The sequence below is a fragment of the Cynocephalus volans genome, chromosome 16, assembly GCF_027409185.1.
Source record: "Cynocephalus volans isolate mCynVol1 chromosome 16, mCynVol1.pri, whole genome shotgun sequence".
Taxonomy (NCBI): Eukaryota; Metazoa; Chordata; class Mammalia; order Dermoptera; family Cynocephalidae; genus Cynocephalus; species Cynocephalus volans.
The window spans coordinates 60,891,789-60,909,423 of record NC_084475.1 but is presented as its reverse complement, the minus strand read 5'-3'; the positions used below and the strand labels follow the sequence as shown (position 1 = coordinate 60,909,423).

At 40.8% G+C, this 17,635-nt stretch overlaps 1 protein-coding gene across 2 annotated transcripts in view; it reads left to right on the top strand.

Annotated features, from left to right (window-relative positions):
- SLC24A2 (solute carrier family 24 member 2) overlaps positions 1 to 17,354 on the top strand; it is a 270,174-nt gene extending 252,820 nt beyond the window's left edge. For both annotated transcript variants that reach the window (XM_063081228.1, XM_063081227.1), the window contains 3 exons: positions 8,164 to 8,253; positions 12,092 to 12,258; positions 17,105 to 17,354. In XM_063081228.1, the coding sequence (XP_062937298.1) occupies positions 8,164 to 8,253; positions 12,092 to 12,258; positions 17,105 to 17,354 (507 nt within the window). The remainder of the gene's footprint in view (positions 1 to 8,163; positions 8,254 to 12,091; positions 12,259 to 17,104) is intronic.
- The last annotated feature ends 281 nt before the right edge of the window (positions 17,355 to 17,635 follow it).

Genomic DNA, 17,635 nt, shown 5'->3' with positions numbered 1-17,635 from the left:
ATCAGTGGGCACAGTTTGCTTCTATCAGCGTTAAAAGGAAAAAGGACGGACACGCAATCATAGTGATTGTTCAGGTTATCAAATCTGCACAACAAACCACCCCAAAACTTAATGGTAAGAAACAACCACCGTTTTATTTGGCTTGTGGATCCTGTGGATCAGGAATTCAAATAGGGCACATTGGCACATTGGGGATGGTTTGTCTCTGTTCCGCAACGTCTGGCCTCAGCCAGTGAGGCCTGAATGGCTGGGATGATTCAAGGCCAGGGGTAGAATCATCTGGAGTGTTATTTATTGATGTTTCTGGCACCGGGGCAGGAATGATTCAAAAGGTGGGTTCAGCTGGGATTGTCTACTGGGGTGCCTCAAGGTGGCCTCTGCATGTAACTTGGGCTTCCTCCCAGCATGACAGCCTCAGGATAGTCAGAAGTCTTACATAGAAGGTGAAGACTACAAGAGTATTCTGGCAGCAGGCAGCAGAAGCTGGGTGGCCTTTGATGACCCAGTCTCTAAGAAGTTACAAGTCACTTCCACTATACTCTACTGACCAAAGCAGTCAGAAGCCTGCGTTGATTAAAGGGTAGAGACAAAAAGTTTACCTAGAATATATCAGCACCATAAAGTATATGACTCTCTTGATGGAAAGAGTGTTGAAGAACTTACAACCTTGTTTTAAAACTACCATAGTGATTGTCTCTGAGAAGATCAAGTGAAAGTCCAAGGCTGGAGGGCGTCTCACTCTTTCTTTAATATTCTTGTGGCTATGTACATGGATTATTCATTTAATTAAAAATATAACAGCATAAGTCTTCAAAAGCCCCCTAATGATCCCACTTTCCTCAGTTGAAAAGACATTAGCCCAGCCTATAAATAGTCCAGCCTGATAAAGAGCCAGGTCTTGTCAAGTAGATACCAGGATGGATGCTCTCATGTAAGGACTCCCAGCACTAAAGGTTTCCTGGTAAAGTATGCATGTAACAGGTATGGCTCACTTGCAGAAATATTTAGGTTTCTTTATTCATCTGCATCATGCAAAGGCCTGGCTTCCTGAAAACATACAACCAAGTAGCTGGATGTGTGGGTTTTTTTCTTGGCTCACATCGTATTGCCATTTCTGAGATATGTGCGCGCTCTCTCTCTCTTCCTCTCTCTTTCACTCGCTCTGCTGTTTAGCTTTTCTTTGGCCCCAGGGAGGAAAATCAGGGAGATATTTATGGTTTTCTAAATCCCAGCAGAAGGCCTGGAGCAGAGGTGGCCAGCTGGTGAGAGGATGTCAGCGCACAACCGCAGAGGCAAGCAGAGAGACATGCAGGAACGGGAGGGAGACACCAATAATTCAGGGCCCTGAGCCCTCAGGGCTTGGTGGGAGCAAGGGCTGGCCAAGTGTTCATTGTCTCGGTAATCTGAGCTCAAAGGCCAAGGAAGCTGTTAGAGAAGATCAAGGGCTCCCAATCAGTGACTCCTGGAAAACAAACCAAGGCAGTAATTACCTGGATCATGACAACCACTCTGGCTGATGATACAGTCCCAAGGGGCACAAAGCAAGAAGATGGAGCCGTGCGTTATGTTCTCCTCTGCAATACCATTGACTCGCCATTCACTCTGCAGTCCACCCTTGCAAGTCAGCCCCTGCAGCCTGGGCTAGGGTAGCCAGTGGGGCTTTCGCTCTTTGCTCCCTGCTGTGTTTTGTATGTCCCTCCAAGCTCATGTTGGAACTTATCCCCCAATATGGTAGTGGAAGGTGGGGCCTTTAAGAGGTGTTTGGATGGCAAGGACTGTGCCCTCATGAGTAGATTGATCCACTCATGGAGTAATGGGTTGATGGTTTAATGGATTGTCATGGGCATGGTTCCAAAGGCTTTACAAGGGAAGCAAGCGAGAAGGTTAGCTCTCTAGCTCTTGCCATTCTTGCCATGAGACACCCTGGTCACCATGGGACTCTATAAAGAGTTCCCACACAGAAGAAGGCCCTCACCAGATGTACCCCCTGGACCTTGGACTTTCTAGCCTCCAAACTGTAAGAAATAAATTTCATTTCTTTATAAATTATGTAGTTTCACGTTATAAGCAACATAAAACAGACTAATATATTCCTCCAAGTGCCAGCCCTGGGATGGACTGGATTTTTTTCTGCCATTTTCTGAGTATACTGTGTATTATTCCAAGCAGAAATGAGATTCTCACGAGGAACATTTGGTTATTTTTTAATTTCCTCAGTAAGTATTTACTGAGCACCTATTATATGCCAAGCACCAGGCTCAGGCCCTTAAAGAGATATAAAGACACAGAATTCACAATTTCTATCTTTAAGGAGCTCTAAGTTCAGTGGCAGAAACAAGGCATGCCCACATATAACTACAGAACAAGATTGCACAGCTGTAGAGCTGGACTAGAACCCGAGTCTCCTGACTCCAGAGAATTTTCATTCTACCACTTGACTGTGGTGGGTTTTCCCCAACAACTTATGAGCTATGCAACCTCAGGAAAAGCATTTCTCAGCCCTGGACCCTATTTTCCCTCTTCTGTGAATAAAGGCTTGGGAGATCTCTAGATTTCCATAATATTCTGTGGTTAGGGACAGCATAAATAAAGAGATAACAACAATGAAACTGTGCAAATTTAAGGTCACTATACAGCCCAGTTTGCCCAGGATAATTCCAGTTTTCTCACAAAGCATACTGGTTTGGAAAATAGATTATATGGGTATCCTCTGCATATATGATATGCCAAATGAAAGAAACCATGCCAGTTGATACAAAAGCCAATAAGTGATCATGCTTAGTAAGAAGAGCTTTGTAAGATTTGATCTTGTAGGAGTTATCTTTTGCTGTGTAACACACCACCCCAACCTACTGGCTTAAAACAACAAGCCTTTCTTTAAGCCCATAATTCTGTGAATTGACAATGGGCTGGGCTCAGCTGGACAGTTCATCTGCTGGTCTTAGTGGAGCTCACTTACATGGGTGGGGGCTGGTTGGCAGAGAGCTATCTCAGCTGGATCAGCTTGTCCCTGCTCTACATGGTCTCTTATCCTTTAGCAGTCTAACTAGGACTTATTCACCATGATGGCAAAGTGCCAAGAGCAGCACAAATGAAAGTGACAAAGCCCTCTTGAGATCTAGTTTGGAATTTGCATGCTGTCACTTCTATCACATTCTCTTGGACAAAGCAAGTCATAAGGCCAGCCTAGATTCAAAGGGTAGGGAAATAGACCCCACCTATTGATGGGAGGGGCAGCAAAGTACTGTGGCCATTTTTTCAGCCCACCATAGACCTCATGGACTTCCATGAGGGCCTTCTGAGAAAATATCTAGGGAGAAGAGAAAGGAGACATTATTAACTAATCGATATTCATGACACCTTAGGGCCTGGTAGCTCTGCCTCTTCAGTAGTTTTTTAATTACCCATGGAGATGAATATACTAATCCTTAACAATAATTATAAGGAAAACACGATTTTTTTAATGTGTACTTCTAGTTTCAGAATAAACAGTACTCCCACTTGTTTTTATTCCCACTTCATTTATATGCAAATTACATGACAGTGTTTGTTGAATTACGCATACTTTCAGCTCGGATAACTAATACAAGCTTCACATTTATAGTTTTCTTAAATCAATGGCTTTGTTTTAAAAGTGGAAGAACTAAAATGTAACCTTAATGAGGAATATGTCTTTGATGAAAATTGGAAATAATAAGCAAAATAAAGACCCAAAAAGTTATTTTCTCTCAAGGCCTCGGATGGGTTCTCACAAAACAGGAATGTATCTAATAAGCTATGAAAACATTAGAACTAAGAAGGAACCTGAGAACCCAGCTAGGTGTTTGCATGTCTATCATTCATTCATTCATCAGGTATTTATTGAGTGTCTACTATGTGCCAAACACAGCTCTAGCAAAGGTGAAGGGATTGAAACCCAGAGAGGTTTTGTGACCTGTGAGGGCACACCCAGCTAGTAAGAGGCAAAGCCGAGTCTTTAGGCCAGGTGTCCACAGTCGCTTCACCTCCCTGAGTATCAGTATCCCCATCTCTCAGAAGCTAAAATGAGGATAATGTTGTCTAATAACAACGACAGTTATTATCCAAGCACTTAATGTGTGCCAGGCAGTTTGCTAGACATCTTATGTACTTGAAACCCTCAGAACTAGGGGTTATTTCCCCCATTTAACAGATGAAAAAACCGAGGCTTAGAGAGATTAAGTTGTTTGTCTGACACATTGCTACTAACTTGTGAGCAGAGATTTCAATACCAGTCATATTAACCCAGAGACCACACTTTTAATTTTTAACAGGATTGTATGGGGGGACTTTGCTAAATATGTATACCCCAGAATCTTGCACAGAGTAGATGTTCAGTGAATATTCGTTGCACTTAAATAAGTAAGGATATGGTCAATTAGTGCAACCAGCTAATGTCCAGCAACTTTTTTCAAGCCAAGCTAGTATCACTTTGATGTACTAAAAGCTTCTAATGAGAACATTAGCTACCAATTATATAAGTAAACCATTACGTTGGGAACAAAATGGCCAGCACATGGACACAATTTGCTTATTTGCTAATTAATATGAGGCCTAGTCTAGCAGATGTCAGGATAAGCCACCCTCACTGGCCATAAATTGACATTTTAGACCTTGGCTTTCAGGGCTATTTTATTCTTTCCAATGAGGCTGGTAACTAAATAACTGTACAGGTGCTGCTGGGCATTGACGTCTGGAATGAGACCATGGAGTCCAAATAAGGAGAATGGTCCAGCAAAAAATGAAAGAAGAAGAAATTACCTGGGTTGTGAGATTTGAAATATTAAGGTGGCTTGACAATTGGGAGAACTTAACCAACCTGCTGAAGCATGAAAGGTTCATACTTTTGGAAGCAGGAACAATATGGGAGGTTGGGCAAGGCAGATGGCCATACAGCTGGAATGCTAGTCTCTATTTCCCTGGTGCTTTTTTTATTTCCTGACATTCAGAGCAGAGCCTCGTATTACGGTGATGATGATCATTATGTCTATGGCTGGGTATATTTTAAGCATTGTTGGCACTCCTTAAGGACACAGTTGATGTAACCTAGATGCTAGGAGCACATGCTATACACTCAGGCAAACTTAGGATTGAATTTCATCTCAAATTCAAGATCTAGGTACAGAGTAGGTGCCCAGCCTTTACCTATGATGAAGACCCTGACATTTCACGAAGAAATTTTACTTTTAGCCTTTTTGTTTGATGAGCGCCTAATACAACATTAGGTACTTTTCAATGCCCATTAATTACTAATTGGCTTCTTGATTAAGAATCATGGCATCAAATATTAAATTAGAGAGGTTTTTACTAATATGTTGATTTGAATTTAGTTCTTTTAAATCCTTAGTCTGATATTTTGCTTTCTATCTTTTGGCTGGGAATGTTCTATAATCATTTTTTTCAGATGAGAAATATGTTCAAATGATTTGATTCTGACTTGTGAAGTCATCTCTATGAGAAGACATACAAAAGTACAAGAATAAAATAATAATTATACATTTAGTAAATGAGCTAACCTGGAAAGCGAGCAACCTATGCACTGAGGACTCTCCCAGGACTTTCAGTACATATGCCACACTAAAAAGCAGGGAGAAAGCTCTCCATTCCCCTCACACAAAGCTCAGAATCAAGCACTGGTTGATGCTGAAATCACATGTGTGGCCCCACATAGCAAGAGGGACCCTTCTCTTCCCTGTAACAGAGCCTAGCCATGGAGATGAAACCCTCATAGCACTTAGGATCCTGAAACAAGGACCCATGACCAGAAAAAAAGGATGGGAACTCCAATCAGCTAAATACCTTGCCTGGGAAAACTTGATCTCAACACTGGCTCAGGCAATCTGGTCTCCAGAATCCAGCAGAACTCCCAGCTTTAAAGAAAATTTGCTTTCAGAAGTAAAGCAGAACTCCCAGCTTTAAAGAAAATTTGCTTTCAGAAGTAAAGGTCTCAATCTCCACTTTGAAAACCTGATCACTTTTTTTTTTTATTACCCATTAAAGTGCTCAGGACCCCAGAAGGAGTCTGAGTCCTTGTTTAAAATATTTTCTTTCTGAATGGAAATCATCAAGTCGAAGGTATACCTGTTCCCCAATGTTCATCGCAGCACTCTTTACAATAGCCAAGAGTTGGAACCAGCCCAAATGTCCATCATCGGATGAGTGGATATGGAAAATGTGGTACATCTACACAATGAAATACTACTCAGCTATAAAAACGAATGAAATACTGCCATTTGCAACAACATGGATGGACCTTGAGAGAATTATATTAAGTGAAACAAGTCAGGCACAGAAAGAGAAATACCACATGTTCTCACTTATTGGTGGGAGCTAAAAATAAATAAATACATTCACACACACACACACACACAAAAAAACGGGAGGGAAAGAAGACATAACAACTACAATTCCTTGAAGTTGATATGACAAGCAAACAGAAAGGACATTGTTGGGTGGTAGGGAGGAGAGGGAGGAGGGAGGGAGGTTTCGGTAATGGGCCACAATAATCAACCACATTGTATATCGACAAAATAAAATTTAAAAATAAATAAATAAATAAATAAAATACAATATTTTCCTTCTATGAAAGAGAAGGGGTAGGGGGAAGCATTAGAGAGTAAGGTTTTGGCTATTCACTGTGGCCCGATGCTCTCCCACAATTTAATCAAGCCTCCTTGGGGGTCCAGATACCCCAGCTAATGAATGGACCAAAAAAGCAGCCATCATTTAAACAGAGAAAAGGTTACTTTGAAATTTAACAGAACCATGTGAATGATAATAAAAACATACATTGAAAATTTGAAATTAGTAAAGAGAACACAAGCCTGGTTTGGAGCGATAGAGACTGTGTTCATCATTATAGATATTCAAAAGATTGCCGTGTACAGGTTTATCTTTTCCTTTTAATGAAGCTCTCAAAAGCTATGGCAGAAAGTGTTCTACATGACTGCCCAAGGTCAGCCCTTCAGACAATTGAGATTGCTTTCATCCAAGTCAACTCTGAGATTCATTTCTCTGGACAAAATTGGGTGGCATTATCAAAGCAAAAAGTGGGATTGTTTCTCAGCGTGGAAATCTTTGAAATAAAAAGTGTATGGCGATAGGTGAGAGGCTCTCTGACAGCGTTCTGCTGACTGAGTACGTTTTAAAAGACCCCACTTTTTCAACAAAGGCCATCAATAGAATTCCACTACAGTGCAAGCCTGGATTTCCATTTAGTGTGCTTAGGTAAGAAACACTGCATTTTGAATGTCTGATTTTTGGCTGATGTTCCTAGGAAACTTTGAAAGTGCTCACACCGTAAGCCTGAAATTGTACAACGTTAGGGCCGGCCCGTGGCTCACTCGGGAGAGTGCGGTGCTGAAATTGTACAACGTTAAGTTGTAGGAGCAGAATTGGACATAATATTGTTTAGGGTGGAGAATTGGAGAGAAAACATTTCCAAGAGCAATGTCTGATCTGCCACCCCAGTGGAGATGAGCACAACTGGGCATCTCTACCTCTTTCTACTCCGGTTGACATATGTGGTTCTAATGTCCTGGAGACTGGCCATTGTCAAGAATCTATAGAAGCTATGGGGGTGGTTTCTCCCATGTGGCTTTCCTGATAATTCATGAAGCTGTAAGATGAGCCAATTTATTTTTAAACCTACTGCTCCTTCCTATTTCTTGTTCAATGTAATTAATCCCATAGGTTTTCTGACATATGGATTATGAAGATATATGTTTTACAAGCAATAGAAACTGATTCTGACAAACTTAAGAGCAAAGGAAAGAAAAGACAGAGGGCGAGGAGGGAGAATATGAGGTAGTTCACAGATTGAAGGAAAGGCTGAGAAACCAGCCTTAGAAAGGGCAAGAGCAGAGGGAATCTGAGCACCTAGCAGCAGGAACTAACAGACATTCTTTTCAAGGGATTTCCATCTCAGGAACCAGCATTGTGGTCATTCTCCTGCCAATTTCACATTTCTGAGAGAGGAACTGTCCCCCCTTGATCAGAGTGGGTAGGGCCTTTTGATTGCTAATCTTGCTAAGATTCAGGAAATGGGAGAGAAAGTAGCTTCGTTGGTGGCTTTAGCTTTGTACTATCGGATCCACTTCAATTGATACCACTCACAACTCTCACCTCTTCCTCGTTGTCTTTCAGTCGTCGAGGAAGTTTTTTCCCATCACATTCTTCGGCTCCATCACCTGGATCGCAATATTCTCTTACCTGATGGTCTGGTGGGCACACCAGGTAAGACTTTGATAGTGACATCACCTGCCTGGTTTCTCTCTGGTCTTGGTTGCCAAGAGGTTAATCAATGTGTGTGCTTTCTGAAACTGTCACATTATTGGAGTGACACAGACGAGTTACACATTCCAGAACTAAAGGAATTTTCACCACTTAACTCTACCTGGTCTCTGGGTCTTTCCCTGTAGCATGGAATCATATTGGCATAGCCCCAGGATAGCCACGTGGAGGAAGGCAAGCCTTCTCGCCCTCAGCAGCCTGAAGCCAGGCCAACCCTGGCCTGGGAGGAATGTCCTCGGCGACACTTAGTTTATCTTGGGCAGCCACTCACCTCATGTTCTCCCCAGCTGTTCAAAACTGGCTCTTAGGAAAGGACCTGCAGACAAAATAGAAGCTCTTCCTTGAGCTTCTATTTATAAAAATAATGATGTATTTCATTTTTATCACTTCTAACTCAATACCAGTCATAATACCTATCACAAGAATACACGCTCAGTTATTATTATTGAAAAACATGAATGAAAGAATTAGATGCCAGGGTTTTGCATTCTCAAAGATAATAGTGGTAACCATTATTAATTGAATGTGTGGTTATGCTCAGCAATTCACTCCCTTTGTCTTTATAATCTTGACAATAACCATGTACGTAAGTTCAAGTCCTGTGAGGTAGGTATTATTATCCATAGTTTACAGATAAAGTAGTTAAGCTTAAGGCTGATAAGAAAATTGACCAAGATCATATAGTAGTAAATAGTAGAATTCTGTCTAACCCAGGACTCTGCAACTCCAAAACTCATGCTTTTAATCTATATGATACACGACATAAATTCCAAACATTCACTTGTATCCTTTGTTTAATATAGTCCTAAAATTATTATACTTGTTAACTAAATAAAATGTAGCAATTTGAAATAAGGAAATATACAACAAGAATATATGTGGATAGACTTTTCAACAAATGGTGCTGAAATAATTGGAATTTTCATGTGCCAAAATGAACTTAGATCTTTACCTCGTACCGTACTCAAAAATTAACTCAAAGTGCATCATAGTTCTAAACGTAAGAGCTAAAACTATCAAACTTTTAGAAGAAAGCATAGAAAATCTACAGACCGTGGATCAGGCAGAGTTCTCTGATATAATACCAAAGCACGATCCATAAAGGAAAAAACTGGATAAATTAGACCTCATCAAAATTAAAACTTTTGCTCTTCAAAAAACACCATTAAAAAATGTGAAGAAAAACCATAGACTGGAAGAAAATATGCAAATTGTATACGTCTGATAAAGTAGTTGTATCCAGGAAATAAGCTCTTAAAACTCAGTAATAGGAAAGCAAGCAACCTGAAGCATTCTAATTCTTAAGATTTAAATAGATATTTCACCAAAGAAGATATTCAGATGGCTATCAGCACAAGAAAATATGCTCGACATCATTATGAATTAGAGAAGTATAAAGCAAAACCACGAGATACCACTTCACACCCACTAGGATGGGTGTATATAAACACAAAGACAGAAAATAACAAGTGTTATGAGATGTGTAGAAATTGGAATGCTTCTGTACTTCTGGTAGCAGTGTACGATAATGCGGCCACTCCAAAGCGTTTCTAGAGCCACACAGATTTATCAGGAGTTTGATGAAGAAGGAAAAATCTTCATTAGTCATGTGGTTTCCCACATTGTGGATCAACCCCAGAAAACCAGCTTCTGTCCCTGCTGCCAGACACCTGATTACTACAGTTCGATAAACTGGAGAGGGAAAGGAGTGATGTCTGAGTTGTAGTAGCTGATGTTTCTTGAACATTTACTTGATGCTTCCCACTGTGACATTTGCCCTATACGAATCATCACGTGTAATCATCACAACTCTGAGTGGACATTATTGTCCTCATTTTACAGATGGAAAAACTGAGACTTGGGGAAGTTGGCTACTAGGCACATGGACAGGACAGTACCCTGATCAAATTGGGGAGCAGCAGAGAAGTTCAGAACTGGATCTAAATGACACAAGAGGGTTTATTTGACTTTAGAATTAAGTTTTCATACTAGATGTAGGATAATTTTTTTTTTTTAAGTTGACCGGTAAGGGGATCTTAACCCTTGACCTGGTGTTGTCAGCACCACGCTCACCCAGTGAGCGAACCGGCCATCCCTATGTGGGATCCGAAACCGCGGCCTTGGTGTTATCAGCACCGCACTCTCTCGAGTGAGCTACAGGGCCAGCCCAAGATGTAGGATAAATTTTAACCATAGGTTTTTATTACCCATGAAATTTACTAAGACAAAGATTCATGGTGTAAACATAATAAAAAGCAAAAACAAAAGCTGAAGGCACACTGCATAAAGCATTTTATGTAAAAGACATTTATTTTTGGCCAACTAGCCAAATAATTCATCAAATAGCATTTATTATTGGTAAAACTGTTGATAACAAAGTAGTTGAGCACTAAATGGGCAATTGTTAGGTTAGAGCTTTTATAGTTCAAAAGTACAAACAATAGAATTCAAACTTCATAGAATAGAATCTGCTATTCTGATCAGTTGTCTGGATGTTTTGAATCAGAAAATCATTTCTGTAGAAGAAAGGAAAGAGAAACTTCTCATCCATTATTGAAAAGGAAGGCTTCTATTTATGCCCTTTATACTTCTTGGCCTTCTAAAAATTATTATTGTTCCAGGCATTGCATTTGTACTCCTTTTCTACAAGAGAATAAAAAGAAAACAAGATTGTGGTATTAAGATAATCATTAAAAAGAAAAGAAAAAGATGGAATCCTGTAGTATGATATTTTCTATGATGGCTAAAGAGAAATATCTAGAAAACAACATATCCCAGCAAGTGAAAAAAACAAACAAAAAAACACTTTTTTCTTTATCAGTACATGAAAGAATAAATACTGGTTATTAAGAAAAGCTATTAAATTTTATAAATGGTAAACAGTCCTTTCAGTCTGGAAATATGGAGGATGAGAAAGTGAGGCTAAAAGACATTGTGCAATTGGTGCAGTTAGCAATAGGTCAAGGACGTTGTGCAGTTGGTGTAGTCAGCAACAGGTCAAGGACGTTGTGCAGCTGGTACAGTCAGCAATAGGTCAAGGGCGTTGTGCAGTTGGTGTAGTCAGCAACAGGTCAAGGACATTGTACAGTTGGTGCAGTCAGCAACAGGTCAAGGACATCATGGAATTGGTACAGTCAGCAATAGGTAAAGGACTTAATACATGTCAGAGCCAATCCTTGGGCTGAGGTCCTCTGATTCCCTGGCTATTGCTTCTCTACAGCTGCTTTGCTGAGTTATAGTCTTGTATTACCAAACCCCAGAACACCCCAAATCAGGTTTCTTGACGGTAGAGTCTAAAAGCATTTAAGAGTGGTTACAGACACCAGGAAACATTAAGGAAAAGTGAAGACACTGAGTGTCCATCCTTAACTTTTGATGGTAAATTGAAGGACAAACCTGCCACAGGACTTGGTGCTGCTGCCAGGTGCTGGTCCCTGCATTCAATGGCCAACTGGCTTCTCTACCTCTTATCAGGCAGCTCCCCTGGCTCAGTCTGAGAAAGCCCTGTATAGAGGCTGCACTCCCACCCTCTAGAGGTCTGTTTTATTTGGGATCATCTGTTTCCTCCTCATGTGAACACTACTGATGTCTTGGGTCTGAATTTATTTAAAGTATAAACTCCTCTATTGGCAATGATGGTGGCTTATTTATCTTTATCACCTCGGCACTTAGCATAGTACAGAGTAGAACTCATTAAAAGGGGGTTGCACTGAAATGTTTGTGGGTTTGATGGCTTTGTGGCTTCAAACACTAATATGCTTGTCCCTGTTACAACATTTAGGTTGGAGAGACAATTGGCATTAGTGAAGAGATTATGGGTCTGACCATCTTGGCTGCTGGGACCTCCATCCCTGACCTTATCACCAGTGTCATTGTGGCCCGGAAGGGGCTGGGGGACATGGCCGTGTCCAGCTCTGTTGGAAGCAACATTTTTGACATCACTGTAGGGTGAGTAGAGATAATTCTGTAGAGGTGCACACCAGCTCCATCACCATCTTTATCTTCTTAGAAGCTGTAAAGTCATGACCAGGATCTCTGAGCCCGAAACTAACCAATACCAATAGAAAGAAAAGACAAGGAGTACCATTCAGCTTCATCAACTTTACTTTCTATTTTCAGAGAACTTAAGGAAGAATAAGTAAATTGCCCCTAGACAGGCAGAAACATGTACCTGCATACAGAATGAGTGTTTCAGGAAGTACTTTAAGAGAATTCCACTTGTATAATGGCATTCAGGTAATCCTGAGATACTCTGACACCTTCACAATATTTTTTTCCATATTCTAATTCTAATTAAAGTCCCCACCAACCTAAGGTGAGATTTGGATTTTAAGGCAGATTGGGACAAACATAGGCCCAACACAAATATCTTGTCTCCTTCTTTGAAAAATGCTGGAAGTCCTGGCATTATCATTTGTTTATCTGTGCTGGTAAAGATATTCTAGGCCTTTGGAAAGTCAGAAAATGAAAGCTGTTCTTATAGCAAACTGGAGTTCCCAGTATGAATGATCACTACACCGAATCAGATTGGGGAGGTGTTTTAGTCCATTTTGTGTTGCTATAACAGAAATACCTGAGACTGGGCAATTTATAAAGAAAAGAGGGTTATTTGGCTTACGATTCTGGGACAGCTGCATCTGGCATGGGCCTCAGGCTGCTTCTACTCATGGAGGAAAGCAGCAGGCAGCTGGTGGGTACAAGCAGATCACATGGCGAGAGGAAGCAAGAGAGAGAGAAAGGAGGTGCCAGGGTCCTATAAACAACCAGCTCTCATGGGAACTAATAGAGCTAGAACTCACTCATTAATCCCCCCTCCCCCAGGGAGAGCATTAATCCATTCATGAGGGATCCGCCCTCATGACTCAAACAGCTTCCAACACTGTCACATTGGGGATCAGATTTCTGCATGAGTGTTGGGGGGACAACACATCCAAACTCTGTCAGGAGGGGTGCTGTTATCTCTACCATTTCATTTCACTTGTCAACAGTAAAAGTAGTCTGACAAATAGCCCTGAATGACAGCGTCCTGCGAGAACAAGACCCAGGATGTTATCCTTATGTTCCCAGAAGAACTGAGCTCTTGATACTCAAGTTTGGAAACCCACTAAAATGTATCTACTGTCTCGTTGAACAACTTGAATATTGTTCTTTCTTATATCTTTTCATTACCAAATACATATTTATTGTTTTTTCATAAAGTGTCTACCATGTGCACTGTACATACATTTTTATCCATTTAAGTCACATAACAATCCTATGAGGTACGTACTGTCATCCTTGTTTTTCAGATAAGGAAACTGAAGGGCACAGAGTTCAGACAACTAGTAAATGAGGTAGCTTGTATTTGAACAAAGAGTCTGTGCATAAAACTTTGCTCTGAGCTTCCACTGTCTGAGCCACCTGTGAGCCCCAAAGGTGCCCTTTCCTACTTACTTTCTTCCTTTTCTGGTTCCTCTCACTGTAGAGCCCTCCCTGCTTGTATGCCTGGAAAACTCTGACTTAGCCTTCCAGTGTTGATTCAAATTCTGGCTTCTCTGATGCCCCTGGGCCTGACTTGGGGGCTCTTGGTCCTATAGACTCTCTGCATGTCACACTCTTGTCATGGTCGTGTCTGCCTGCTAGACTACGAACTCCCCAAGAGCAAGAACTCACCAAAGCCTAGTGCATTGCCATTCACCAGTAGTGGCTTGACAAATGTTTATGCACTGAATGAATAAATGTGTGTATGAATGAGTGAATGAATGCCTTCAAAGGAGTATGTTTTAAAGGAAGTTTTACCTACAGTAAACAGTGTTTCTCAGTTCTGTTGCCCACACATGCAGAGTAGTTTTCTTGTTCAATCTCTTGTAAAATGGAAAAAAAAATGTTCTATAGTATAAAAAGAAAAAATCCCACAGGCTGATAAAAATTACAAGTGTTCAGTTAGACATATTTGTCATGTTTCTGAAAAATAAATATTATAGGGAATTACAAGATGCTTTTTGCTCTCATTGTTCTTAAATTGTATACATACATAAACAACAAATAAAAGTTTAAAGAAAAGTTACTCCTAATCCTACTACCCAAAAACAACACTTAATTTTTGTATGTTCTCTTCCAAATATGTCACAAAGTTTTCTTAGTGAAATATTCAGTTTTGTCTTCTGGGAGGACTTTTATTTTTCCACTTTAAAACCTGGCACAAAGAGGCATCTGTTAATAAGTTAGGAAATCATGTCAGCCATTTTTTCTGAGTTTCTTCGTAGCTCTCATAAATAACATCTAATGACTTCAAATAGTCCCTCCTGTTGCTTTTCAGTTTAACCATTATACTTTAATAGATCTTTTTTTTTTTTTCAATTTTCTGCTAATATGGGTGTTTTGGTGCATACTTAGATGCAGAAAAACCTTTGTTAATTATCTTATTAGAATAAATTCCTTCAAGAAGTATTAATGGATTAAATATTTTGAACACTTTAATAGCTGTTGATGTATTTTGTTTCCAAAAGTTTCTTTCCCAAGAGTTTATACCAGTTTACAACATCATTGGCAATATGTTGAGTGATGTCATAAGCAATATATTGAGTATGAAAGTTCCTTTATAGCCTTGCTAGCATTTTCTTTTTGCTCATAAGATTAATACATGCTCACAGATTTAGAAAATACATGTAAAGTATAAAGATCAGTGATATCCACCACCCTTTTTTAATTCATGTATATTTCACATGACTGAAATTACATGGCTATTTTTATGTGTATCTTTCATTTTAAATTTAGAATTATATCATGAATATTTTCCTGTATCATTATAAGCTTGTGATTTTAAACAATTATATTACATTACATTGATTCATTCACTATTTAACTTGTTCCTTATTATTAGACTTCCCCAATTTTTTACCACTCAAAATAACACTGAAATGATCATTTTTTAATATAGTTGCATCTGCATTTTAAATTATTCCTTATGCTTGATCACTCATAATAGAATTGATAGATGAAAAAGTATAAAAAAATCATTTTTCCCCTAAAGGATTTCAGCAGAATTGAATGTATGTTGTGTGTTTGTGTGTGTGCATGCATGTGCATGTGTGCATGTCTAGTTTAAGAGGAGTAAAATGGCTTTTGATCTTTTTCTACATAAGAGTTGGGAAATATGGAAGAAGAGTTTCCCAAGACAAGTCCTTATGGATGGTTTTCATTTTTGTATCACCCCCCTCTCAGGTCCTCCCCTTCCCTGTTCTAATTTTCCATTGCTGACCCCAGGATGACAGGGCTGCCCCCTCCTGCCGAGAACTGTAATCACACCTTGCTCCCTGGGCTGCCCTAAGTGGAACCCCTCCCTGACAACATCCACTGAAGTAAGAGCCTCCCAGCCAGGCTCCAACGGGCAAGGTGCCTATACTTATCAGCACAAGGCAGTCACATCAATCACTTTGGCTTGGCCCAGGCTCACATAGGCACCTGGCAGGGCCCTGCGTGTGCGAGGTCCTGGGAATTCAAAGACACCTAATGGGTGGGCTCTGCCTTCACATGGTCTCTCTCCAGCAGAGGAGACAGATGTGAATTCACTGCCCCTTTCGCCCTCATTATTTCTCTCATAAGGTATTTGCTTTTCCTTCATATCTGAGAAGGGTACCTCCTCTTCCACACCCTGAGATCAGGGCAAAACTGAACCTCTCTTAGCCATTTGCCATGCAAAATGCTCAGTCAGGGGTCTGTGTATCCCTAGCCAACCTTCCATCATTAGGCTCAAGGGGTAGAACCAGCTGCATTTGACCAGCCACTTGGAGGTGCCCAGGCCACTTGAGCCATGGGTTTTCACCCACATTCCTCTCCCACAGAGTTCTTGTCAACCCCTGTGATATACCTGCCAGTTAGCTTTCCTGTTGTCTTTCAGAATCACCACTCTGGACAGGAAACAAAAGAAGCATCAGATTTTAACAGCCAGATGAAAAAGGAAAGAACTTATATAAAAATACATAATAAAGTTTAAAAACACACAGCACAAATGTAAGATACTATCTTCCTCAAATCTTTCAGAACAACTTTTTTTTCTTACTTTTTTTGCAGGCAGCCAGTACGGGGATCCGAATTCTTGACCTTGGTTGGAAAAGATGTTAACAATCATCTTTTATTTCATTTACCTATCTTTATAATTTATTTATCTTTTTATTAATGTTGACAATCATCTTTTATTTTCTGGGCTGGCCGGTTAGCTCAGTTGGTAATCAACTGAACTAACCGTCCAGCCCAGAAAGACCATTTTTTAAATCAAAAGATTGTCAACATCTTTTCCAGAATAAACCTGAGGCTTCTATATTGAATCGGGGCCCCCACCATCATCATTTAATTTCACTTACTTTTAGATTGTTAATGACATCATTGCAATTCTCTGTCTCCATTTTAAAAAATTATTTTTTCTGATCTCCACCACTCATTTCTATACCTTTCTCCATTTGACTTCTCCTCCCTGTACAAACCCTGCAATTCACCTCTTTAGGGCTGAGAGCAACATTTTAGTCTCAACGAGGAAAGAAAAGATAATTTCCAGTCAAATGCAGAAATTACCTGCAAGCAGTCATGTCTTTGTTCAACTGCAGAGCAAATTCTCTTTCTCGCTAATTTGGTGAGGAAATAGATAAAGGTTTTCAAAGTTCGTCTGATTGACTTATTTGATTCCCTGGGCCAACCGTGCCCGAGTCACAGTGAGCCCAACAAGACACCCCTTTCAGACTACAGATTCTAAGGAGCTGATGGTAGGTCGTGTGACTTCTTTAACATGTCTGACTGTAACCCCCCCCCCCCGCCCCAGGCTCCCACTGCCCTGGCTCCTGTACACCGTCATTCACAGATTCCAGCCGGTGGCGGTCAGCAGCAATGGCCTCTTCTGTGCCATCGTCCTCCTCTTCATCATGCTGCTCTTCGTCATCCTCTCCATTGCCCTCTGCAAATGGCGGATGAACAAAGTGCTGGGCTTCATCATGTTCGGCCTCTACTTTGTGTTCCTGGTGATCAGCGTCCTCCTAGAAGACAGAATTCTTGTGTGCCCTGTCTCCATCTAGCAGGAAAAGCCATATCTTGAACCAACAGCACGGACAGCCCCTCCCTGCTCTGGGCTCTAAGCTCCTTGATTTCTGGAGAAGAGGCAGGCGGCACAGTCCTGGGTGCTCAGTGTCCCTCCTTGGTGGACTTGAGGAGGGACGGACTCACGCTGGGCCCATTCACTTCACAGACTGCAGCCACCCTTGCCTACTGAGATGACTTCATGCGAGAGACAGAGACCCGTCCACCCGGGGCTTCTCTCCTTTCACCCCTGACAGGTACTCCTCGCTGGCCGGAGGTA